At 34.2% G+C, this 27,154-nt stretch overlaps 1 protein-coding gene across 3 annotated transcripts in view; it reads left to right on the top strand.

The window, feature by feature from the left end:
- TUSC3 (tumor suppressor candidate 3) overlaps positions 1-27,154 on the top strand; it is a 198,372-nt gene that overhangs the window by 112,962 nt on the left and 58,256 nt on the right. For 2 of the 3 annotated variants that reach the window (XM_042053380.1, XM_042053379.1), the window contains exons 2-5: positions 9,522-9,691; positions 18,394-18,511; positions 20,849-20,989; positions 21,543-21,683. In XM_042053380.1, the coding sequence (XP_041909314.1) occupies positions 9,522-9,691; positions 18,394-18,511; positions 20,849-20,989; positions 21,543-21,683 (570 nt within the window). Of the gene's footprint in view, positions 1-3,426; positions 3,481-9,521; positions 9,692-18,393; positions 18,512-20,848; positions 20,990-21,542; positions 21,684-27,154 lie in introns of those variants that run through there. The other variant, XM_042053382.1, reaches the window with a different exon arrangement.

Raw genomic sequence — 27,154 nt, 5'->3', positions numbered from 1 at the left:
CCAGTGTTCAGTAAAGTGATGTCTTTTCATGCACATCCTTTAAATACTATGCTTTCCACCTGATGTTCTGAAATTGAAAAGATTCTGAGGAAGGACTGAGAGAGTTGGGAATGTTTATCCTAGAAAAGTGAAGGTTCAGGAGCAGTTATATTGATGTAAATAAATACCTGAAGAGTAAAGATGATAGCCAGAACCACTGGTGCCCAGTGACAGGACTGGAGGCAGTGGGCCCAAAATGAAACACCAGAGATTCTATCCGAACATTAGTAAACACTTCTGTACTGTGAAGATGACTGAGCATTGTCAGGAGTTGCCCAGAGGTTAGGGGTGGCTGGTTATTTTGTCTGGATTTTGTTGTTACTTGTCTTGGGGTTTCATTTGGTTTTGGGTTTTTTTAAATCTGTTTCTGATTTGTTTTGTTTGTTTGTTTGTTTTCCCTAAGGAACATACTACGTAAGTTATTTGACTTTCTCCCAGGGTAGCATGTCCTCATTTGGGGTATATGGGGTACTGGAGCTACATGCTCTGGTGTGTACAAAACTTGTATATGAGCAACCTGATCCTGGATTACCAGGTTCTTATTGCTTACTCTGTAACACTTTCCTTTTTAATAGCTAAAGAGATTTGGCTGACAAAAAAATTTTGCAAGAAAGTTGAGAAGGAACAGTTGGTTATATGGCACTGTATGTAGAACGTTCAAGTTCACAAATAGTGCTTGAGAGTAAAAGAAAGACCTCTTTTTCACATTTTCAAAGACACTGTGGACTCTAGTTTTAGAATGAAGAAAAAAGGAGGAGAAATGTCTTGTGTCTTCCTGTAGTGTCAAACTTTGCTTTTAGTAGAGAAATACTGCTTCTTCAAATGATCTAGATTAAATTAGCCTGCCTGCTCATTTCAGCAAACCCTGAAGAAGTGGAAGGAAAAGCATGGGATCGGAGGTCATTTTTAAACATAAACACAATGTTAATAATGTGTTGAGAAGTCAGTATTCTTTGTAGCAAGGGAGAGGTACACAAAGTATATATTAGTTCCGGAATGGCTTTCAGTAGTTAATTCATAATTCTACACTGGAAATCGAACCAGGCTGCTGAATGATGTGAGATGATTCTTGCAGAAACCTGAACTTAACAAAAAAAGGCCTTGGGGTCCAGAAACTCAGAATGGCAATATAAATAGCACCTAGTTTAAAAGGCTGGCTTAGCTAAGTTTAATTTTGCCTAAAAATCAGAAATATTTGAAAATTACAGGCCAAATAAGTTGATATTAAACATCTTGATGATCTGTAGCTTTGAGATGTGTTCCTGGATTTAGAAAGAGTTTTTATTTGTGAAATAATAATTGTGCATAGAGTTAACTTGAAGTATCTGCTTAAAAAATCATAAACTGAGCACTCTGAAAGGTATGGATGAATCCAATTCCCAGGAATCTGAAGGTTCCGAATATTGAAAAACATTATTGTAATTTAGGATTAGGAGTTTGGTCTTAATGAATTAAAATATATGTGCAGAATTAGTTTTTAACTTTTTGTGCATAATTTTAATATTTAGCTAAAGATTTCTTCCCATCTTAATCAAGAATTTTTGCAATATTTTTGCTAGGTCACCCTGAACTGTTTTCCACTGAGAGTAAATGGAGCTTTTTTAGCCTTTGTGTATAACAAGTACTCTCGGAATCATCCTGGATGTCCTATATTATGCTCTCCTGAGACTAATATCCTTCCAGTATAAAGGTGACCTAAGCAAAATGTACTTTGAAGTTTAGCTGCTGCTTTTGTTGTAGAATCTTTTCTCTAATTCGTAATTCATCCTTTTGATATTTCTCATTATGTTATAAACGACTTCCATGCTTCTAAAGAAAAAAAAGTAAAATAAAATAATAGGGGAAAAGCTTATAGTTGTATAAGGCATCTTACCTAGGCTTATTTTAATAAAACGTAAATGGTTTAGCTTGTTTTTATTTAATGCAGTACAGTAGGTATTATCTTTCCTGAAATAAGCTGTGCTCTTGTTTACAATACTGGAGTCTTACTCTGTAATTCATATTGTTGATCTTAGAGGCTTTATTTAAATCAGATGAACTTTATTTTTTAATGAACGGTAATCATCATAAAGTTTGTGACAAATTTTGAAAATTTTGAAAAGTATTAAATACAAAATGGTGAATTTCTTGTATTTTGAAATGAATCGTCAATTTTTGATTGTATTCAATTGAAATTGAAGATCTCTGTAAAATCAACGGGAAAAAATACATCCATGTAAACAATTATGCAGGTTATTTTCAATCTTGCATTTTCCACAGTGTAAGAAAATACTGATCTTAATACTTTCTTGTATAATGTACAGAAAATGACAGCTTCGTGTAATAGGAAATGAACCAGATTTTTCTGAAACTGCTAATAGAACAACTTATGTGCTAAAATTAAAATAAAAAACCTACAGTACTTTTGCCTCTCCATTCATTTATCTACTCAGCCTTAAAAGGACATTTTTAGGTTTAATGCCACAAAATGTAGGCTATTTTACATAAAGATGAAAATCAGTGTCTCATTCCAAAAAGCGAATCCTCAGTCACAGCTAAATGACTTTGAGTCAATGGAGCATAATATTAAGTCAGTCATACTGTGCCAGCTTACATGGCTTCTCAATTATGTTCAGGCAACGGCTTTTAAATAAATAAATAATCTGAGAATGAAAAAAAGTATCCAAACAGATTTCTGTATATCTTAGTGGTTAGTAATATTTACATTAACTCATGCTCCTCTTTTGTTGCAGGGGAGAAATCAGAGAAGAAGACATTTGCAGTACTGATAGTCATTCTCGATTGCAGAATTAGTTTATTAGTGTACAGCTGCAGAGTAATGTGTTGCTCAGTGGAATATTCAGATACTTAATCCTGGAGTTCTCCATTAGGCCTAGGGTTGTGAATCAAGAAATTACAGTTTGTAACTTTGACGTGACCGATGGTTTCTATTCTTGTGGTAAAGACAAGTTCAAAATAGCAACTAAGTATTTTTGATAAAGCTATTGGTGCTGATTGCCTTAATTTGAAGAGGAGTAAATTTTGACAAAAGTGAAATATATTTTAATTTTTTCCCCAGGTGTTAGAATAGCCTAGAAAATGTTAGAGAGAAGAGTGAAGATGTGGAAAGATCAAAGGAATTACCTTTCTTTGCACTTTCAAGTCCATGAGCTATTTGAAATCTTGTTTTGAAGACTTATGCAGGAAAGTAGCCTTCTATCTTCTCCCTTTTTAGTGTGTAGGAAATATTTTATGAAATTATCTAAATATATGTCATTATTGTGTGTTGAGTTTTACTAATGATAAAAGTATTTTTTATATGTTCAAGGATACTGATATGTTGGTAGCATAAATGACATTTTTATGCAGGCATCAGGTGACCAAGGGATAACAGAGGAATGAGTGCCTGTAAGAACACTTTGAATGTTGATCCCATCATCTTTCTGCCACCAATGTAATAGGGTCAGTAATTGCCTATCTGTGAATGTTTATCAGACACATTTTTAGGGAAGTTAACTATTATTACAATATACTGCTGAAATGTGTTTATTAGTGCAGTTAGTGTCTCTGTACTATTATTCTTAGTGTAATTAAAGACTAAAATGGAGATTGTTAAAATAAATTGGAATTTAAGCTACATGCTGTAGATAGATTTATGAGATATTTTTCGTGCCCTATCAGTGCAACTTTGTTTTGTGGTTTGTTTTTTGGTTGGTTGGTTGGTTTTTTTACAGTGAATGTTGTCCTGAAATTATTGTGCACAGAGCTAGCATTTCCTGGGGATTTGATGCATCTGAGTGAACAAAGCAGAATTTTCATCAAGGGTGGTTTTTCAATCTGCCTTAGCTAGTTTTGGTAAAATACACATAAAGGAAACATGGAAGTCAAGCTTTCTTTTTTTTTTTTTATTATTTGCAGTGTCATCATTTCAGAAATACTTAACAAAATTTGTAGTTAACTCATCTCCAGTAGCAAATGTAGTATCAAAACATTAATTAGAAACTCCATACTTTATTTCTTTCATTACGTTCATTACAGAAACTGAAATTTGAAGTACTGGAGTGAATTTGAATTTTTATCAGGAAAGGGGAATGGCTTGGTAGTAACCAATGCTTCAGCCTTATTAGTAGATTGAGTCCCTGGCTAATTTATACTTTTCCTAGTATAGGTGTCTCATGTTACAGCTTTTGACCCAGTCTTTCTAGAGCTGAGGTCTTAGTCTTCCCGGTTCCCATATTGAGCAGTATTCTGGACCCTCTTACATCAGAAAGACCCAAAACCTCTTCTGAAACCTGAAAGATGAAAAGTGGTAAAGCTGGTGTGTTTCAAATGGAAGGAGTCTAGTTTGAACACTGACTCATTGACTAATATTGTTGGGACTTAGTTCTTTGCTTTTTCCCAATAGCCGCTTATACCTTAATTTACGTGTGTTAGGTTATTCTAACTGAAGGCAAAGTAAATGAAAGGAAGTCTAAAGAAGAAATCTTGAAAATCACCCACTGGACAGAACAAGCAGCACTTAGAAAATATGTGTGGTACTTTGTTTCTTGTTATTTGGTACCCCCTGCCCCCAAGAGAGTTTTATTTGGGCCAAAAGAAATTTAGAAAATCTGGACAAGAAAGATTAACAGTCAAGTGAGGCAACATGTGTGTATACAGGGTGATTCTTGTTTTTTATGCTTTGTCTTGTAGGCACCATGTCTTGGGAGAGTGAATAAATAAAGCTGTGTTTTGAGTAGCTAATCTGCTAGTCACAGAGTATGAAAGGGAAGGCTTGTAGATGTCAACCTCTATTGAGTTAAGAAGCAGAGAGGAGATATGGGGGATCATTGGGAAGCAATCCCTAATAGGGAATTGCTTCGGGGGCAGATACCAGAAGCTCAGCCTACCAGCATCTTTAGTTTCGTAACATGTCACACATTGCTTTTTGACAGGTAACATAGTTGTTTCATGACATCACTGGAAAACCAAGATCCATAATAGATGAAATTTAACTTTTTTCTTTTGTTTTCTTCTTGACTCAATAATAGGGACAACTGCAAATGGAAAAACATTTTACTAGCCTTAGAGATAAAGGAAGAATTATTTAGAATTGTTTTCCCAAGCAGCTTTTATTTTAGTGGGGAGTGCTCATCTACTTAACAGGATTGAGGAAAAAATGCCAATGACTGTCACTATTTCAGGAGCAAAGACAATTTTCATAGGTGATTCCTTTATGAAGTAATCCCATTTTTTTAAAAAAATTAACAGCTTTACTTGTTGTGTAAGAAAATTCCTGGATTTTGGATTTTCTCAGTTACATTCTTAAGGATTATTTAGTTTTGTAAAAATGTTGATGTGCCATACATTTTCACTTGTTACAAAATAGTGTAGGAGTAGCAAGTAATGTTATAGTTCTGTTGTTTGCAGAAATTAGCATTTACTTTGTTTCCACACATAGATCATACATGTTCTTCTATTCTGCTTGGAGAATCAGCTAATGAAAATAAATAGGTGATACATGGCTGCTTCTTCATCCATTGATTTAATGTTCTCAGTGTTTTTACAGACTGTTACCTGTTGATCCTTTTTGTAGTTATTTGCAACATCAAACCCTGAGTTTTCTTCATACAGGAAGAATTTCCATTCTCGTGCTTAGGCTTTGGGGGGGTTTGTTTGTTTGGGGGTTTTTTGCCCTAGTGTTTTAGCTAAAACAGTCCCTTTCAAGTTATCAGCATAAAGCTAGTAAGTGCTCAGAGGAATTCTATAAATGAATAGGTTTAAACATATGTAGGGTCCTTACTTGTATAGACTGTGGAAAGGAGCAGAAGATTAGAAATCTGGAGTGAAAATGAGTTAGTGTCCCTTGTTTTCTGGATTTAAGTAACAGTTGTGTCTCTGTCATCACAAGATGTGTTTTGTTAGATTTAGCCATTCTCTCCTACTTTCAGATTTTCTCTGGCAGAAGACTTTTCCCAGGGGGTGGAACAAGGCAAGTTAATAAAACTTGTGTGTCTAGAATCCTAATGGGAATTTACTTTGGTGACAGTTTTATGCATGGTTTGTGTAGTTGGATGGTAAATTGTGGAAGAAAATATGTTCAGTTTCAGTATCTTCACAGCAAGAACAATTTGGGATAGACCATTGTCTTTTCAATGGTCTAACTGCTTTCCAGGATATTAGTAGATTTATTAGGGTAATATGAAAAATTTTGCCTTTTGGTTCTACATGTTTTTCTGTCAAATTTTCTTCACTTTTCAACACTTCTTTCGCAGAAGAAAAAATTTTTGACTGAGGTAGAGATCATCCATGAATATGCTCATGCATATTCAACAGTATGTTGAACAGTATGTTTTTCTGTTTTCTACACTTTTATCTTAAAAATATAATTTTCTTAAAAAAAATATTTAAATTGGATCCTGAATTATGAAATCCTTAAGACTGATCTGCTGGCTTCAGTATACTTAAAACACACTTTCCCCTGCTGCCCACCTGTTAACACACTGACCAATTTTCTGAGTCTGTTAAGCAGGTGCCTTTTTGATGTAAAGCTGAATTAAACCGTTGGAATTTTAAATGTGCCATATTTCCTTAAGACTTAGCATTAAAGTCAAATGCATGGCTAAAATGGAAACTTTTGTTTCGTAGATTTATTTCTTAGATTTCATTATTAAATGAAATGAGGAAAAGGTTGCTAACTTACTCAGGAGCATATATTGTGAAAATATTTTATAAATTACAAAAACAATATCAAACCTTCATCTCTCTCAAAAGACTTAAGTCAGAATGACTGCACTGTGAATTCTAGAGCTGTCATCCCTTCTATCAATTACTCTGCGAAAGAAGTCTTCTGAAATAAAGTGTACAAAAAAATTGGTAGGGTATTGAAGTGCAGTTAGTTACCTAAGAGAAGTGTAGCAGAATGTTTCATGATGCAAGCCACTATCTGCAGTCTATTTAATAACTTTCTATTTGAAAAGAATAGATTTCTTCAGAATGCAGTGAAGCAAGTATATACATTGTACCTAATGACTACGCTCCTGAAATATTAGCTTGATTTTACCTAGTGTAGTACATACATAAAGTTAGTTTAGTTACAAGCTTTTTACCTTGTGCATATAAGAAAAAACCAAACAACAACAACAAATGATACAAGTGGTTGAGAACATTATAGTGAATATTGCACAAGAGCTATGTAAAAAGGTGACATTATACGTGGCTGAATCTAAAGGAAACAAGACTATTTTTTATTGGCAACTAGCTCCCAAGTAAAACTAGAATTGGGAGTTCTCTGAGTAAGATTCTTTCATATAACTTTATTTTATAGAAACAAATTATTTAGCACTAATAGATCTGGATTTTTTTCTCCTTTCCTTTTTTTTTTTTTTCTTTCTGTCAAGATCATGCTTTTGCTTTCATACCCTTAATGCTATTTCACGGGTTTCTTTTCTTTGAATAAGGCCTATTCTGAAAAGTATTTGTTTTTCTGTACCAACTAGGATATTATGCATCATTCCTGTGTTAATATAAAAGTTATGTCTTTTTATTAGTTCTCTTTGGTTTATCTTTTTGCTTGAGTTATTAAAGCTTTTGGATACACTAGTTCCCATTGTTTTTAGCTCCTAGTATTTTGTTGGGCATTACTGGCTGGGAGTGCCTGATGCAAAACGAGTGAATCTATTGAAATGAACAAAGATTTAATCCTGGCACTGCTAATTGAAGGAAGTCTTACAAATGTGTAGGCTTCATTTTTTATGTAATTTGCTTTATGAATCTTTTTAAAGAAAATAACTTATATAATATCTACTTGAAGCAAAACCACCAGAAACATCTGTCTTTTTGAGGAAGAAAAATTACAGTATTAATTGAGTCATTGATACTCTCATGATAAACTGAGCTGTAATCTCTCCTTCACATTCATGATTACAAATACCAGCTAAATTCTGAGAACAGGAACAAAAGCCTAAAGGAATTTTTTTATAGGGTCGTGTAAATGCAGGTATTTCAGAACTCACAAAATTTCTTTTGGACTCAAGCCTTCTGATGACCTGTGCCTAAGGGGCTCTGATAGTTTTGAAGATGGAAGATCTGACAGGCACAGTATAATTTTTATTTGTCCTTGCAGTTCATTCCTTCCTTCCCCTCATACCTTTATCTCTACTCTCATTCATAGCATTACTGATTACTGATAGTCTCCTTGCTCAGTTGTTCTTGCACAGTGTTTGACTTTTATCCTTGCCTCACTTGTCATCATGCTCTCTTTTCTGAGAGTGTTCCTATTTCAATATGTTTTTTAAGCTAGTTTGTTCTACCCCTCCACAGTGTAGCCTGATCAATTTGTAAACTCTTTCACTAGTTTATGTGTATTTTAACAGAGGTCTGGCATCTTCAAGTTTTCTGAAGTTAGTTTCCTCTTTGTTTGATGTGCCTTCCTCACTTTCTGTTCCTGTCTGTCTGCCCCCTTCTCTGTCCATGTCACTTTCTCTCAGCACTCAGCTTCTGAGTTGTAATATTACAGTTTTCTCTACTCTTTTTTTAGTTTTTATTTGATATGGGCATCTTCCACAGGGCCAGTGAGCAGGGAACTGAAGACTTAAACTAATATAGATGCATTGATCCTGATAACCTATATGCAGCAATCCATCTAGAGCATGGTCAGTACAACCTTGCTGAACCTAGGTAACTTAGGAAACTGAACACTTTCTGCTGAGCAGGTGTAGAATCAGGCTTACTTGAAAAGAAAAAAACCTAAATAGATTTTCATAGGAATAGTTAGATAAAGAGGGCTGTTGTTTGACATGTCCCATAGCTTGATTTTAAATCATTCATGTGATGGAATGCTTTCAAGCAAAAGACAATGCACAAGCAGATTTTTCTTATACAATGGTAGCAATCAAAATATTTTGGGCTTCTCAGTCTTGAGGTCAGCTTAAAACATTGGTCTCATAATGGAATGTACCTAGATGGGTTTATATGACAGTGCATTCCTGTCTGTAGCAAAATATAAAACTCTCATGAATTTAAATTCAGTGTGATACATTTGCAGGAAATTCTAAACATATAACTATTTCTCTCTCTTTGTAGGTACAGTTTTCTTTCATCTTTATACTCAGGTGACTGACAGTATCCTGCTGTGATTTTTACTAAATAGAATAAATACAACATAAGGCTGCATTTTCTAAAACTCCAATTTTTTAAATGGAAGTTAAATTATTGCTGTAGTGGTAACTTCTTTTTAGGCAGTGATCCTTACTCTACTCCTTTGCCTTTGATAGCAACCTGTTTGATTTCATTTTATGTATTCTTTCTGTTTACAACCACATTGAGTTATTTTTTTAAATACTTAAAATCTTGTTTACTATATGAAAGACTAAATTATGCTATAAGCTAAACTCTGCTACATATAGCTATATATAACTTCTGTCTTGAGCCCAGCAGAATTTGGAGGGTGCAAAGGCAGAATATAGGTACAAAGCACTTAAATTTTAAGTTTAAACATTCCTCATCCTTGTCCTCAACTACAGAATCTTTTGGCTGAGAAAGTGGAACAGCTGATGGAGTGGAGCTCAAGGCGTTCGGTCATCCGCATGAATGGAGATAAATTCCGACGATTTGTGAAGGCTCCACCTCGTAACTACTCTGTGATAGTGATGTTCACTGCCCTCCAGCCACAGCGGCAGTGCTCTGTTTGCAGGTAATTTATACCTTAGTGACCCTTCCTTGCCACAGTTTTCAAGTGAATGTTGGAATCAATGTGCAGTATGCTGGGTAGGGTTGTTCTTTGCATGGGATAGATGCTCACTAGTCAATAGGCTCATGTGCTTGTTACAGAATCTTTTCAACTGTCATTTAATCTATATGTCACATTTTAGAATTCTTCCTGGTTTTGTTTTTTTGTTAAATTACAGTTGAATAAAATGTCCACAACTGAGGAAGACTTTCTCTTTAAGAAGTCAGCTTTATTATCAGTTAACCATGATCTTCCAAAGACATTTTGTGACAGAAGTGATTCATTGCCATTTAATAATATGACACCTCACTGATTTCTTCAGTTAAGAGATGTCCAAGGTGCTGATGCAGATGTGACTTACCCTCTGATTTCACAGCTTTGAACAGTTCTTACATGCATGCACATTTTTCCATGAGGTCATACTTATTGTGGAATACTGTCTGTCACTGCAATTTGATGTGTTCTGGTTGCTCCATTCTGAGTATGTATTAGAGTGCCTCTGGTAGTCCTCTAAGTTCAAGATCTCTCTGTGCAAGTTCCTAGTGCAGTAAATTAATCCAAAAATAACTAATGATAGACAGGGAAATAGGGCCAAGGCACTGAAAGGTAGTCATGCACTTAATTACCTCACTAAATCAGAAACTGTACTAATAAAACCTTCTTCAGCCAAAATATGCATTAGAAGTTACTGTGTTTAGCAATAAATGGGATTATTGAGCAGGGAGCTCTAAACACAATTTAAGTAAGCAGCAAAATATTTTGTAGGACTATGAAAAATATAAGCCATATATGAGGAAATACTATTTCTTGTTTTTAAATACATGCATTTAAACTATATACAAAGTTGGTAAATTTAGCAGCATGTTAGATTTCTATTGTGTTGGAATGTGACATTTACAACTGAGACTTTAACTCAGGTACCTGTAGTTGTATATGGCTTTTATTAGATTTTTGGGTTTTGTATATTAATTTTCTGTCATGGAAGTCAGTTGGTCAGTTTTGAGAGAGAGTATATAAATTGTCTTTCCATGACTTCACCTTCCGTATATGAACCGAAGGATTAGGTACAGAAGTTGTCCATCCTTCTTAAGTGATATGATTTTTTAGTTCAGCACTTTCTTTGCTATTGTTTCTTCTTTGTGTGTCCAGAGTTCAGCTTCAGGAGATGATACAGGAGTTGAAAGTTTACCATATTGTTTTATATCATCCTTATTTTCCTACCCAGTGGATAAAGCTCCAGGAGAAGCACCAAGTTCAGCTTTATAAGGGTCGTTGTATTTGTCATTATAATGGCTGTAGCAATTTCTTTCCCTGTTCTATGGGCAGGTCTTTTGTAGGGCATGTTAAACAACATAAATACTGCTGTTATTAAGGAAGTTAATTTTGCTTGCAACTGGGTATTGTTTACTGTACTGAAAAAGAGCTTATAAACTTCATCTTAGAAAAGACCAGACTAGACATTTTGTACAGAGGCAACTGAAAATATTTAGGCATAAAATGAAGGAAAAACCAGCGTACTACATTCAGTTGGATTTGTTTAAATAAATGTGAAGTTGCGATCCACGTGTTCATGTGAAATAAAAGGAATTTAATGAGGCTGATCATACTGCACATAAAACCATTATCAGGAAAATCGACATTTGCAAATCAATGGCTAATTAAAGGACAGGAGCACTGAAAGGATATATAGAACTGAAACGCATGCATTACTTGATTGTTAGCTATTCACTAGCCATTTTGCCTAAAGGAAAAATAGATTTTTTAACTTAATCTGTAATGTTCTGTGAAGATGCTCTTGTCCAAGATTTAAGTTAACTGCTACTTGTCAAAATAGTTTCAGAATAATTGCATAGAAAAAAAAATCAATGTCATATTTCAAATATGAAAAAGCACCTAGGCTGAAATCTTTGGGTAACTTAGTCACAAGAATGAGAACTTCTTTTCCCACTAAAAATTGAGCGTGGTTGTTTTATGCACCACAGGACTACCAAAAAAAAACTCCAAAAAACAAACAAAACAAAACAAATTTGTCTTTTCTTTTTAATGTCTAGATTTGACACTTTTTTATTTTATCTTTTCTGTGATATATGTGGAAAGCTGACCAAATTTGTCTTGGACAATCTAAGGATTTTCATTGTGCAGCAAGGAGGATCTTATAACATCAGTCACACAAATCACATGATTTATGAAAGTGTATGGAAATCATATCAACTTAGTTGTAAAATGCTGCATACAAAGAAGTCTTTTGGACTCTAGATATTTAGATAAAGCTTTTGTATGTAAAAAATATCCTTTTAGTCAATCCTGTCTGAATCAATCTAGTCCTAACACATGAAGGCTTCTGAAAACCAGCAGCTGTGTGTATGTATTAGTAGAGCCTCTAGTCGTGCTTCTAGAGTTTCTTTCAAAGAAATTTTGTCTTTATTCTAAAGCAGAATTTGGAGTAAAACTCTTTCGTCTAGCTTTGTGTGCAAACAAGTTCTAATTTTATGATCTAAAAGAGTATTGAAAGCCATCTGACGCCTTCACAAATGTGTTAGTGGTAGCATAAATGTCAGTTTTCCTGTTGTCCCAATTATTTAAGTTCAATATGACATAGCTGGTGTTGGGAGATGAAGTAACAATAACAGATTAGATACTCAATGTGCTCTTGAATGGGGGTGGAATGTGTTTCTAATGGCTGAGGATGATTTTTTTCCATTCATGTTTTGAAATGTGTTTTATTAAACTGTTCTTGTTCCAGGAAATTAGATTTGTTTAGTTTTAATTGATTTATCTGTTACTGCTATTCTTGGTGCATATAGTCTTCAACAGCACATTGGATGCAGATACTAAAAGGCCCTTGATACACTGTGATGATTAGTCAGTTTGGATGAGCAGTCAGAAATAATCTTACTCTAAATAGTGACTCCTCAGGATGTAAGACCAGCTTCCTTTTTCTCTTTGTACCTAGGTCTTCACTCAACTAGATAGTTTTCTCTGTTACCCAGAGTAACACTACTGAAAAAAATTACTTATATATGTAAGGTCAAAAAAAATGTTCACTCCGACAGGAATATCATCACAGACATGAAGGGACTGTTTCTCAGCCTGTACTTTGTATTGCATACAGCCAAATGGTAACTACTGGATGAACGTGAAAGCATTTTTGGGTGAAAATTTGCTGCCAGCTTCTGTGCCTTTTATCTTCCTGCGTCTCACAATCTGCTCCCTCATTTTATTATAACCACATTTTTCTAAAGTGATCAGCACCTTTTTACCAGCCAGAATTCAGTGACCCCCCTGCTTTACTTGTTTATTAGTATTTTGATTTTCAGCTGCAAAAGGGCTTTAGCTCAAGCCTGATGATGCTGACTGCTCCTCTGCATCTTCCATTGTTATAATTAACTCCTTGTTTTTTTTTCTTTTGTTGCTGTACCATCTGACCATTCCATAAACACATTATATGGGGTCTTTTAGTTTACTTTTTAAGCTCTGCTTCTCTTACCTGACTGGCAGATGCAGCCATCTCTGCTTTGAATACAGGTGCATACGAGAGGTGTTTTTTTTGTTACCAAACAGTTCACATTTTTGTCAGGTTCATTTTTCAAATTCATTGCTGGGGTATTTTTATTTAGAAAGGGATATCTGGGTCAGAGGAATGGTCACTTGAGCTTTTCCCCAACAGCTGAAGTCCATCAACAAAATTTTATTTATTTTGTGTTGATTTTTTTCTTAGTGTTCCTTGAAAAGATGAGAGCACTGTCAGAGACTAAAGATGCTGAGTTTCAGTGGATAGGCTCTATACTTTGACCTCTGCCACTAGTTTGTTTTAAGATAATGGTTAAAACATGAAAATTAGATGTATACATCTCTCTGTGAATTTACAGCTACTTGAAACAAACAGATTTTGTTTTGCATACTTTGTACTATGCTTGTTTATGCCTGTAAATTCTCAAGTGTTTTCTTTAAAGAGGTAACTGAGCCTGTTTGAATCATTGCAAATCAAGACTGAAGCCTAAAATTACCATCATAAATGATCAGGAAAAAAAGGGGAAATGCAACAGAGGAAGACTATAACAATTGCAGATAACCACTTGTGAAGACAAACTTGTAAACTGCACAAGCTAAAAACTGTGTTGTTTCAGTCCTGGATGATGTTTATTAGTATTTTACAGTGGAAATAACAAATCTGCTTTCAGATTCTTGGAAAACACACTTTTGCAAAGACTGTGCAAAGAGGATTTATGAAGAAGAGAGATAGAAGTGGCTGGTAATACAGAGTAGTTTGGGTAGCCAGTAATTTTCTTCATCTCTATGTTGACGAGACTATTGCATTTTTAAAAGCACCAGAAGTTTTGTTATATTGAAATGAACACTGATTAGCTGAAGTTGTGTGTATAAATACATGTGTGTATATAAATATACATGTACATATATAGAAAAAAAATATATGTAAGACATCAGGGAGATAGGTCAATTCTTCAGGTATGACACATGTTTTCTAAAGAGTACTTTGGTTTAATTTTAGTGACAAGACTGAACTCTGTTAAAAATTATTAATAGCATCTTTTGGAACAAGCTCATAGTTACTGCAGAAAACATGCTGCAGAATGAGCTCAATGTTAACTCTTTTTGAATCTGTTCCTTCTTGCATGATTATCTAAATGGTAATTTTTAATTCAACATACAGTTTGTGTATTTTTAAGTTTTGAGCTTAATGTTGTAGTATGTTGTTTTGTAAAGGGCTGTGAATGTAACTTCTTCTGTTGACTGTGCATGGAAGGAAATGGCAAAATAAGTGAGAAGAGATTCCAAATACTTTTATTAAGATCTACCCTATCAATGAGGCCTCCAAGAGGAGGTTTTTTCAATCCTGAAAAAAGAGGAATTTTGTTCGTTTCCTTGCTTAAAAAAAAATCTCAGAAAAGAGATATATTTTCAAGTAGCCAATCCAAGAGTAGGTCAACAGCAAAAAGAATTGTGACAGTCAAGGAGCATCATCAGAAAGAAGAAACAGGATCCTCTGACTTTCAGTTTTTTGCTGGCTGATCAAGAGCAGGTAGTGAGACAATCATTAACAGGTCTCTTAAATGTAGTGAAAGGGAATTGTCATTTGAACTTCTGTTCAATGAAGGAATAGAAAATTTGGAAGGAGCTGTTGAAAGTTCTGCAATTATTTTCCTGTGCACTTCAGGACCTTGATAGAAGTATTGATGAGTCCTGCTTAACAAGGCAGTAATTTTATGCTTGGATCTAAGACACTCTTTATTCTTTCTATGATCATGATTTTTTATTTTTTTACTTTGCAACTGCTACAAAAGAGGACCTCATAGCTTCTTTTCATCTGCAGAATACTGAAAATTTGTCGGGATGCTCTAAATAGAGTAGCATGGATTTTAGCTTGCTTTCCCCTTTTATAGATACCTAGATTGCAAAACCTGTGTGGTTTTCAATGAGTGTTTATACTCTCTGTTGTGTTTAGTGAATTTTCTGGGCACGTTTGTAGATTTCAGTGCTTTTCATCAAGACATTATGAGTCACCCTAAACAAAATCAAATAAACATTCTGAATCTATTGTCTTCTTGACACTGAGAAGGTGTCAAGATATCCATTTAGCCCTTTGTTCCTTTAGTTTTGGGGAACACCATTCCAAATAAAATCAGAAAGTTGTTTTGGAAGTAAATTGCAGCACTGATCACAGTTTACTTTAAACAGATGGATAAGAATGTGTAATAACCTGGGAGTACATTTTGTGCCAACTGTACATTTGTGAGTGTTGTACATAGTGTGCCAGAAAATAATGCTTTACTGCTTTCTTTCTCAAATAATTCCACACTCTTTTATTCTTTTCCTAATACTCAGTTTGTGTTTTCCTTAGTATAATGTCAGACCAATATAATAAAATTAATCTCATTAAATATAGCTCAAGTTATACAAATCTGATTAGCTGCCATAGACACCCACATAATTAATCTTTTTAAATAAAACTTTTAATATTTCATGAGCTCCTCTTGCATCATGGAAGAATTGCTGTAGAGCATTTGCTTAGCAGCTCACTTTCCAGTATATTGAATTTTCTGAGTAAATCTAATCGTAGCATTCCCTTTTGATCTGGCCACTATTTTCTGGCAGCTGGTCAATATTACCATTGTTGTTGCTAGCTCCTGTGTTGCTATTATGATGAAATTCTAAAGAGGTGGCTATAGCAGCAATAACATTCAAATCTTCTCCATCTATCAAAAAACCTTGTCAAGCAAATGAGCAGTGCTAACATTATATTATTCTGTTGAGACCAAGTGTAGTTCTTTGCTTTTATGCCTTTACAGATTTTCACATGATTATTCTAGTAATTTGGTATAATTAACATTACTTCCTAGAAACAAAGTGATAGAATGGGTATGAACTAACTATAGAGATACGTAGATAAAAAGTTGACAGTTGATATTGTCTGTTGTTAATTGAAGACTGAATTTTTTCAGTCAAGTGCTTATGCTTTTTACTGTTAATGTGTCTAAAAAGGAATGAATCAGTGCTACAAAAAGTTACTAATGTTATTCTATCAGAAATTTATCAATTGGAAATGATATAGTGGAGTGTAGGATGATCTTCAGTTCTGTGTGAGGTAATCGTTTAACTTTGTATTCCTGCTGCTCCTTGTTTTACTCTTCTCCACACCCTTCAAGGGCTTCTATGAGGGTGCATCATAGAATGGTTTGCTATTTTCAGTGTGTGGATGAAATTGTGCTTTAAGTCTGTTACAAAAAATGCAGCCTTTTGCAAAATAATACTTGAAATAGTACCCATTAATTCAAAATAGTTCGAAGATGCAAAATGCATGGAGATAAATGGGAACAAGAGTCCTCTCAAAAAGTGGAGTATCTGAATTTCCCAGAACTACTGTTTCATCACAAGTGAAAGGTAGATAAAGAATAATGATGGCATCAAGATGAACTGAGTTTCGTCTTGTTTTGTCTTGTAATAAAAATGGTTCAGCTTTAATATAGCAGGTTTAACAGAACAGTGCACTACAGATACTGCTTAAGAATTTACAGCATTCCTTTGATGTTGTCTGACTGCCCTCTTCAGGATGGCAACGAATATGTTAGTCTGCTTAGTGATAATATCTGTTTCTAGAAATAACCAATCTAATGCCTAAATTGCCTTTTTTTTTTTTTTTTTTTTTTGATTGCGAACTGCACATTGAGTAAGGGTGTTAGGTAGCAAATCTTACCGAGTCAGGTAATGAGGGCGAGAGTTGAATTTTGTTGTGCTTCATGTTATTATTTAATTCTTTGCGGGAGAAAGAGATGATAAATTTTCATTTTAAGTCTTGGGGTTGTATGATATATTTTTTCATGTACAGTGGATTTCTTTATACTACACAGCTGTGCTGGAGTTTGTATGTAATATGTTTCATGTCTAAGGTTGATCTCAGTTATGAAGAAAAGGGGAAAGTCTTATGGTATCTGTGATCTTGTAATGCTTTTCCCCTTCTTTCTCTTACATATGTTTAGTGCAGAGTTTCTCTTGCAACAAACAAATTTTTGCATTTACAACTTCTAAATAGTGTTCTGCACCATGAAACACATAGAACTGTTTTTCTAGAAACACTGTTTAGAGAAAAGCTGCCGAACACGTTTATTTATACTACTTCTGTATCTTACCATATGCAAAGATGAGTTGTCAAGTGGTAAAACCGTCGTTTGGACTCTACAGTGGATATAATTAAACAGTAATATGGAAATTAGCAAAGGAGTCTGTCTAAATCAGAAAGTACTGCGAGCATTCTTTCATTTTGTTTTTTTTTCCCCCTGAATTTTTGTTGGTATAGATTTGTCCTGTGGAAGAACCTGTGTTTTTATGGCTTTAGAGGGTGTCTCTGCTGGTATTACTCACCTGGAATTCCTTTTGTCTTTGCCTTCCTCTTGGTGCAGTCAGGGCAAAGTTGTTTGTTTTGGTTTGTGTTCTCTTTGTTGGGTTTTTTGTTGGGTTTTTTGGTTGGTTGGTTTTTGTTTGTTGTTTTGTTTTTTTGTTTAGGAGGCTATTTAGCAGCATATCACCTTCTAGTGATGATAGGAAAGCTTACTTATGTGTTTTACAAAATTACCCCATTTAAAACAACTTTTAGAGAAGTAATCTGCAGTTTATTATGCTGCTTACAAGCCTACTGTTTATTCAGTTAGGATCATTTCCCGAGTGCTTAGCAGTTTCTTCAGCTCTCTTTTAGCTCTGCTATTTTAGGAGCATACTGCTTTCACAGTTCTGTGTTATTTGTCCCCTGGTTTCAGAATTCCTTATGTGTAGCTGTTTCTAGCAAGTATATCCTGATAGCACACTCAAGGGCCACATAAACATATCCTTGCATGGATCTGTTAGCAGATTTATTTGACACTTGCCACTAAGACCAGTCCCATTTATTGAGACTTTTAAGTATGGAAAACATTACTTTTTCTTAATATCATTTTGGGATTTCTCTTGTATAGTTTAACTTTACACATTTCTAATTTTGGAGATGACAGGTTAGAAACAAAAGTTGCAAAAATAAGCTGAAACTTTTAAATTGATAGTATGGATGTTGAGAATGGTACTGCAAAATGCGATTTATCTAACCATTGCAGCTGATTGTAGAATATTTTTGCAAGTGAATGGCATATGGATGTACATTTGTTTCTTCTCCTTAACAGGCAAGCTAATGAGGAATATCAAGTGCTGGCTAATTCATGGCGCTATTCATCTGCTTTTTCAAACAAACTGTTTTTCACAATAGTGGATTATGATGAAGGAGCAGATGTTTTTCAGCAGGTAAATGTTGAATACTGTAAAGCATTGTTAATTTTCAGAACTGCATGTCAGTTTTTCAGATGACACAAGAGAAATTATTTTCTGTATGGAGGTGTGTACCTCTGTGTACCTCTGTTTTGTATACAATTTCCTCCTGGTTAAAACCACACCAGTTTCTGTGACATCAGTGAAGACAAACTCTACTAGTAACCACTTGCAGTATTTTCCAAGTGTAGTTTATAATGTTTGTTTATAGATTGCATTATATCTGTATATGCAGCCTTTTTTTCTAAGCAATTGTTTAGGCCATTTTTTAGAATTAAACACATTGTAAATAACATTTTCATTTAAAGATTTCCTTTATTTTCTCTTTAAGGAAAAAAAGCTCTTTAGTAAAAGAGCCTTTTAATTGCTTTTATGTAATACAATAAATATTCTTCAGCTTCAATAATATTTAGTCTGAAAGTTCTTCAGGGGAAAGAGAAGAGACAGTTTTGCATTTTATATATGGGCTAGGAAGAGTGAAATTTGCAGAATAGTTTAAGGTCTCCTCTGAAATTGAGAAGTCTAGGAAAAAGGCATCCCTTGAAAATGAATACTAAATACTGACATGCTTATCTTTGATATTTATCCATTGATTGAAGCTAAAAATGCAGATTAAGAAAAGTGAAAAACTTCAAAGTTATCTGCGTATTTTAAATACCTTTTGGTGAAGTGTGTGACTTAAAATGTTCAAGGGAAAAGATTAATATGTATTTTTAAAATACTTATTTTAAAAAGTTAAATTAATGTGTTTAATAAATATTTTTACTTCCAATTGAAATATTAGAATGCATTGTGTAAAGAATGGTTATTAGTGACTTAAGATTTTGCTTTAAAAATTAAAGATTTTTTTGCTATAAAAATTAAAGACTTTATAAAAATTTGTGTTATTGTAACCTGCATAGTTATAATAATCCAAAATATTTTGTTTGATCTTGCCTTAAGCCAATCAACACATTAGAAGAGTCCAGTTCAGCTTATTCCTTGTGTAACGGGGCAAAAATTCAGTTTATTTCAAATGGCATGCATTTAAAGTCATGTTTACCTTTAGACAAAATTAAGCATAAACATGTAAGAGGTTTTTTGAAGAGACAGAGTGTTAAGAATAAGTTATACTAGTTTTAGTATAAGTTATATTGTTTTAAGGTGGATTTGGGGGAAATGCAGTTCTGACTTCACATTTATGTGTGCAAAGTCATGTAGTACTGATGCCATAGCAAAAACACCCCAAAAGTACACTATCCCAAAAGTAGTGGTTTTGATTTTTTCAGCTTTTGCCATGTTTATGGAGAAATGATAAAACCGTTCCAGATCAGCTTTCTCCAAACTCTATACAATGTCCAAATGTTTCTGTATCTTATAAAATATTTTATTTAACTATTTCACAACATGTGTCAGCCTTTTTTGGAAAAAAAATTATTTCCAAATCATTTCAGTAAAGAAGAGGGCTATTTTTTTTGCTTAGATGGAAAACATTTTAATAGTTGGTAATTTCTATTGATAAATTCAGTATAAAGTTTTGCTGATGTTATATGAAATTCATTTTTAAGGAATGAAACAAACAAGCTTACTTTTTTATTTAAAGAGCTCCATACTGCATCACCTTTAAGTATTACATTAATTTTCATTTTTTAAAGTGTTTTATTGCATAATTTCTGAGATGGCCTGAATTTGGAGGAATCTCATATAGTGAAATTAAATTTTCCTATACCACATTGCAAAGTCGAAGTCAGAATTTCAATGTATATGTAGATCTATTTGTTTGTCACTTTTGAGGATTTTTTTATATACTGTGAATAGTTCCAGTGACATCAATGCATGAATTAACAGTAATTTCTAGGGCAAGTTATGTATTTTAAGCTAGTTATCCAGCTAAAGATAAAAAAGATTCAAAAAAAGGCTAGTCACTAGTGGTTAGTCTCCTGTAGCCAGTGCAAACTATGTCAAGCTACTTTGCTCCCTTAGAATTATAACCTAATATACTTTAATAGGTTGGTTGGATGCAGGGTCTCTGTTTTACCAGTTACAGGAAAGGTCGTGCAGTGTGTGAGAACTTTAAAGCATAAGATATCCTTATATAGAAAAGCTTGTGGGTGGAACACTCTGAATACTTAAACATCCTGAAGAATCTACTGGAAGGAATATTTTGAGCACTCTTTTTGGAGGACTATATATGAGGATGTTTTAAAAAATGTAATGTATGGAGGCAAGTAATATTTTTATGCTAATTAGATTTGTGTTATTGATGGTATTGTGGTGGTGTATTTTGAGAATAGAGTTACTGATTTTTTCCCTCTGTTTTTCCTGGTTTTGTAGCTGAATATGAACTCTGCTCCGACTTTCATGCATTTTCCTCCAAAAGGTAAACCCAAGAGAGCTGACACGTTTGACCTGCAGAGAATCGGATTTGCAGCTGAACAGCTAGCTAAATGGATAGCTGACAGAACAGATGTTCATGTAAGTCTTTCGATAGTTTTAAAAGCTGATGGCAAATGTATCTTTGTGGTTTGAGACAGGCTGATGGTAAATTCCATCTTTCCTAAATGACTTTTTTTTGTCAAGTGAAGGTTCTACAACACATTAAAAAGTAACATTCTTGGTACTTGTAAAAACTTCTGCAATCTGCAGATTATAGTCTGTTCTCGCTTTGTTAAATTTTATGTAGTCTTATTCTGGATAAAAACAAGCAATAATAAATAGTTGTTAATAAATTAAATGTGCTTTGCAAAACTGGATACAAAACACTTAGATCCAAAGGTAGCTGCTTTTAATTCAGACACAACCTGAAAATCTGTTGCAGAAATAATGTTTCAGGTTGCAAAGTTCAAAATTAAAAATGAACGTTTTTCAAAGTATGTGCCTATTAAAGTACTATTTTTTCTGACTGAAACTGACTGACTCTGAAACCATTATGTTTATATGGAAGATGTTTATGCTCCATTATGTTTATATGGAAGATGATCTGTATGTAAGCATTTATTAAAATCTACATTTGCATTTTTCCTTTCAGATTAGAGTGTTCAGGCCTCCTAACTATTCTGGTACTATTGCACTGGCTCTTCTGGTATCTCTTGTTGGTGGCTTGTTATATCTGCGAAGAAATAATCTAGAGTTCATCTATAACAAAACTGGTTGGGCCATGGCAGCTCTGGTATGCAGATTTTCCTTACTAATATGCTTTTTATTAATTTCTTATCTTAGCATATATGTTTTCAAAACTTGCACAGTAAATTAAAAACCATTGCATTAGTAAATTGTTCAGGATGATACTGTCAGAAAAAGATGCATAATCCAGATTTTGGGTCTAATTCTCATAAGCAGTGAGTATCAGTTATGATGAGTGACTCACTGAAAATTAGCAAATTCTCTGATAGCTGCAGTTTTTTATTTGAGCTTTAATATGAAAATCTTTCCAATAATTGTTACTGATGTTTACAGCTGTGGTTCAACTTGCCCTCGTTTGATAAAATCCAAAATGTTGATTGGGTGGTTTAGTGTAGATATTGATGTCAGACTGTATCACTTTAGGGTAATGACAGGTTGAGAAAAAAACAAAGGCTTTATATGTTTGTAAGACAATGATAAAAGATCTGAGAAACAAAGGCAAAGGGGGAATTCTTTCCAAAACTGGTTTCAGTAGTACTGACCTTAACAATCTACTGTTAACCTAAATGAGAATAGGATGATCTTAGTGTTAGCTCTGAGGAAAGACTAAGTCTAGCCAAGTCTGTTTGAAATATTAGTCAGCTAAATCCCCAAAACCATAAATAATGTATTAAGCTTTAATTTGCTTAATAGTCAATTGCAGTGTGTTTATTTACATGGTAGTTTTCAAATAACTGAGTAGACTGATGAAAAATGTGGGATGTGCAACTTAGCTGTCTCAGTTTTAAACGGGATAGTCTTCAAGGATGGTAGATGCTGGTTATAGTGTATCAACAAGCACTCATTACTCTGGCATCGTTGTGACTGTCAGAAGAGAAAAAATTCTGAGGAGAAGCATCTAAGGCTTAATTTTCATAGGGACATGGCATCAGAAATATGGTTATCAACACTAGAATAGTGTCTGTAACTATTGAGTCCTAGCCAATATTTTACTGCACTAGTAGTTATATTAATTGAGAACAGAACTGCTTAGAAATTAATCCACGTGTTTTTTACAATATAAACAAAGTTCTTATTCTCTTGCCATTTAAATAATTATTTATTGCTTTGATCATTTTAAAGGCTTTTTTTCAACTTGTATCAATATGATGTAACCTTTCTTGAAAGAACATGGCTAGGATTATAGATGGAATGTGAGTTTTCTTTGTACATCAGGATCACATTTTATTTCTCATCTAGTCTCCCTTCCCCAAGAAAGCTTGCACCAGGTGGTCTTTTGAGATCTCTTTCAACCTGTGCTATTCTATTGTTCTGTGTATTTTAGTTCTGCTAGACTTAGAACTAAAACTGGTTTTTCCTTTTCAAAGCCATATCATATTACTGGTTTGCTATTCTGCTCTGATTGAACAATATGAGAAGATACCTTCTTTTTGTGATACTGTGAGCTGGTGGGCCTTTGGCAGCCTATATCTGGATATCCAGATGACCTCAGTTAATGACCAGAATTTGTTATGATTCATAGAAGAAAATGGACAGTCACTTATAATCATTCTATTCAATATTGTGTAGTTATGATTCTCTTACATAGTGCTTTTTTTCTACCAGTAAAACTTAGAGCTTCTTTTTTGAGAAAAGCTCATTAAAAGGAAAAATTGGTAGGTTGGTGTCTAGTTAAGGAGAGAAAGTAATGCATAGGAAAATGCTTTTGATGAAGGGTATAAATAAGTAATAACTATTTAATTCTAAATCATTATATTTTTCATGAGTATTTTTTCCTTTTTGAACTTTCAAGACCATATTAAACAGAGAAGTTCTGGCAAGATGTATAAAAACTACAGAAAGCCCATGTTTTCAACAGAAGTATTGACAATTATTTTGTTCCTTATTGGCAGTTGTTTTTTCAGAGGCTATAGAACTGAGAAAGCACAAAAGCACTTTTCTAAAAGCCATAGGTTTGGGGTTTAAATGCTTTTTGGGAGATGGTGTATTCTAGGTATCTAATATTCATTAAGCATACTGAAAATAACACCTTTAATTTCAACTGAAACTTTTACATAGTGATTGTAGGATTCAGTGACTGAAAACTGTGTCGTTGCAAACAGAGAACTCTCATTATCTTTTTCTTTTTTTTTTAGAGCTGCTCAGTTTGCTTTGAACAGTTTTTATGTTCCCAAATGTTAAAAAAAAAAAAGTGGATACTTTTTATTTAAATGAAAAACAGATGGTGCCACTCTGCCTGATTGAATGACCTATTGCTAAAAATGAGAAGAAAATTCTCAGCATAAAGAGCCTGTGCTGTTTTAACAGAGGATCCCAGAAATGTTAATTTGATAACTCCATTGATATAAAAATGTTGTCTCATAGACAATATTTCCAGTAGTGTTTTAGAAGAATATTTAGGAATGCAATTTTTAATGATTCATCTAATACTTTTGATAGACGTGCAGAAGCAAGACCACAGGTTTCATGTCACACGTTGATTCCAATGCCAGCTCACACAAGACCATTGAATTGGTTTTGTCCTCAGCGTTAGATTGCGCAACAGCAACATTTGTGGTTTCATCCCCTCATTGAAGCACTGCAGGCTCTGCTAATATCTTGTATGCCTTAGGCATTTTCACTTGCAACATTACCCAGAAGATTTTTAGAATGGCAAACCAGGATGGCTGAGTCACAGTACATAATATCCCAAAAGATGTCTTTTGAAATCACATGCAAAATTTATCCCCTAGATTATCTTGGACTTTAATTCAAATTCTGCTATTCATCTATGGATATTTTTCCCTCTGACATGCCAACACAAAAATGAGGAAGGACTTCAGCCGTTAGATAGTTGCAGAGTCCTGTCCTTTTATGCTGATAACAGGAAGCAATTCAGACTCTCTTCAGGACTTTTCATTTCTTAAGCAGAGAGAAGAAAAGGTCAGATGGTATAAACTAAGCAAGCTTCTAACAGTTTAGATAAGGAATTGCTTCATTTTGGACAACAGTACGTGTGCTGAGAGTTTCTGTTCTGTTGGCTAGAATGTCTTTTGATAGCATTTTCTTTGCCACTGTTGTTTTCTGCATGTAATTTTCAGTTTTACTTTATGGGTATATTTCAGATTTGCCTACATACCTGTGGAATCAGGGAAGACAAAATCTGTGCTGAGATTAGACAGCAGCTGCCTAGGAGTTAACTCTATTGGGCAAAATATGACAGGTCACTTGAATGAGGAGACAAAGCCTGTGTTTACTGTTCTCATAACAGTTAATGGGTATGAGAAGTGTGTACTGTATTGATACAGTCCCCAGTATTTACACCACATAACACATTCATCATCAGTTATTGGTCCAAAGGAGCTTGGAGAGTATTATGCCTACTAGTGACTTTTTCAGCCCTTTCTGGAAATGAGGATAAAAAAATTAATGTGCTTTTTTCAAAGATACACATAGAAAAACTCAGGTTCCTCTGTGTGACTAGGTAGGCATCTCAAAAGAACATCAATAAATTCTGATTTTTAATTTCCTTTTCTTCCTATAGGCAGAGGTTTTAGAGATGCACATTTAAAGATACAGAAATACATTCTCTTTGCTTCTGTGTTGTACTCTGTCCTTTAACTGTATATCTCTTATTGGAGAGTCTAATAAGTGACGGATTTACAAATGGAGTACAGATCTCATAGCACGAGAACCTTCCTTGAGTACAAAAGCAAGGCTAAACTGGATAAGAAAGGATTACATTTCTTTAAAACAATAATTCTGAAATGGTTAGAATTTACATATACAGAACAATATAGAAATTAAGTGTAGAACTAGCTGTCATGTGTCCACTTTTTATTGAACCTATGCTTGAATTTAACAATAGTCATAAATTAAACTAAAATTTCATTATTTTTCTTACACTACAAAGTGTTTTCCATGTTCTTGGGTCTAACTTGCAAAGAAATCTAATTATTGGTTTTGTATAGGAAGCTTTTCTTCAAAATCATTCCAAATGGCTTTTTTAAGTCTCTGGCAATTTTGTTTAATGAACTAGCAGACAGTGTTAAACAAAACTTAGGCCTTTGAGAAAGGGATGTATTAAACCCAAATAAATAATTTGACAAAGTTTTCAAGACCAAGAACGGTTGAGAAATTCTGTTAATTGTGTCTTGCTAGCATTTCAGTTATCTTACATCTGTTCTGAGGAACCTTGTGATTTGCACACAGATGCACCACAGATGAGCTTAAAGCAGTCTTCCCCTTAGTGAAACGAAGGATGGAAGCCATCAAGAAAGCATCACTTGTAATTTGTTAACAAGGTCCTGCAGCAGATCCATCTACACATAGAGTGTATTCTCCTAGGACTGGTAATAGGGGTGGACTTAATTGCCACTGAAAAAATCTTGTGGGCATTTGGTTTTGGAACCATACTATGTTGTAGCAAATCATTGTTCATTTCGTCTCTATGCTACACCAGCCAGTACACCAGTATTTGGCTACAGAGCCAAATAATCAGCTTGCTTTTATCACTTAGCTGCAGAATGAGCTACCTAAATCTGGAAGCTCTTAAAATAGCTTAATCCCTGAAAAAAACCCTGAACTCTGTTGATAAATCAGGTGGCATGCAGCAGTTAGTGCTGTTCTTGGAGTCTGACAAGGAGAAAGAAAGGAGCAGATGGATGAAAGGTGTTTCTGTAGTATTCCTCTCTGTAGAACTGTTGAAATACAGACTCTACTATGGAAAAGTGGCATTGTGCTCAGAGATAAGTGCCTCAGCTTGAACCTTCTCCTTTACTGCAGTTTTCATCCTTTGGCAAGATCCAAGAAAACTACAGAAAGGGGCCATTTCTCTGCATATGAGAGTTAATACAAACTCATTAACAAATTGATTATTTGTAGGAATTAACTTGGCAAAGTTCCTAACTGGGAAAAATCAACTCACAGTAATGGTTAGTGAACTCTGTGTGTTGGACACCTTTGGATCCCAAAGCATGGGATCCTATGGAAGCTTTGCCTTATGGAATGGTAAGCATTGTGTATCAGTGTGATGAATTATAAAAGCATGCATCTGTTCTACAAATAATGGTGTGTATTTTACAGACAGTAGAAGGCTGTATTTTCCAATGGTTGTTTTTTCACACAGGTGATTGTAATTGGAGAATATAGGCACAGCAAAATAAGTTCGAATGTCAAGCACTATCTGTAGCATATTAAATTCTTGCTTGAGGAATATGATGAAAATGTTCTGTTCTTAGGATACTTAGAATAGGTGAAGATTGTAAGAGTACAAGGGAGAAGCTGGAAAATGTATTTTGGCTGCTGAAAAAGTAATTTTGAAAAACACCAGAAAGGAACATGATGGAAGGAAATCATGGCAGATCCAGTGTGTGGTAGACCAAATTAGTTTTTTTGGTCATTAACAGTCTGAACTGAAAGACTATGAAAGATGCCTCCAGGTTAAATAACCATATTGTTGAGTCCATGCTTTTCAGTTATGTTTATACATGACATTTTCTTCTCCCCACTATTGTATCTTCTAGATATTTTTTTGTT

Source organism: Corvus kubaryi, unplaced genomic scaffold, assembly GCF_017639235.1.
Source record: "Corvus kubaryi isolate FWS band 111438036 unplaced genomic scaffold, C.kubaryi_AGA036_p1.0 split1-131, whole genome shotgun sequence".
Taxonomy (NCBI): Eukaryota; Metazoa; Chordata; class Aves; order Passeriformes; family Corvidae; genus Corvus; species Corvus kubaryi.
This window is presented reverse-complemented; position numbering and strand designations above follow the sequence as displayed.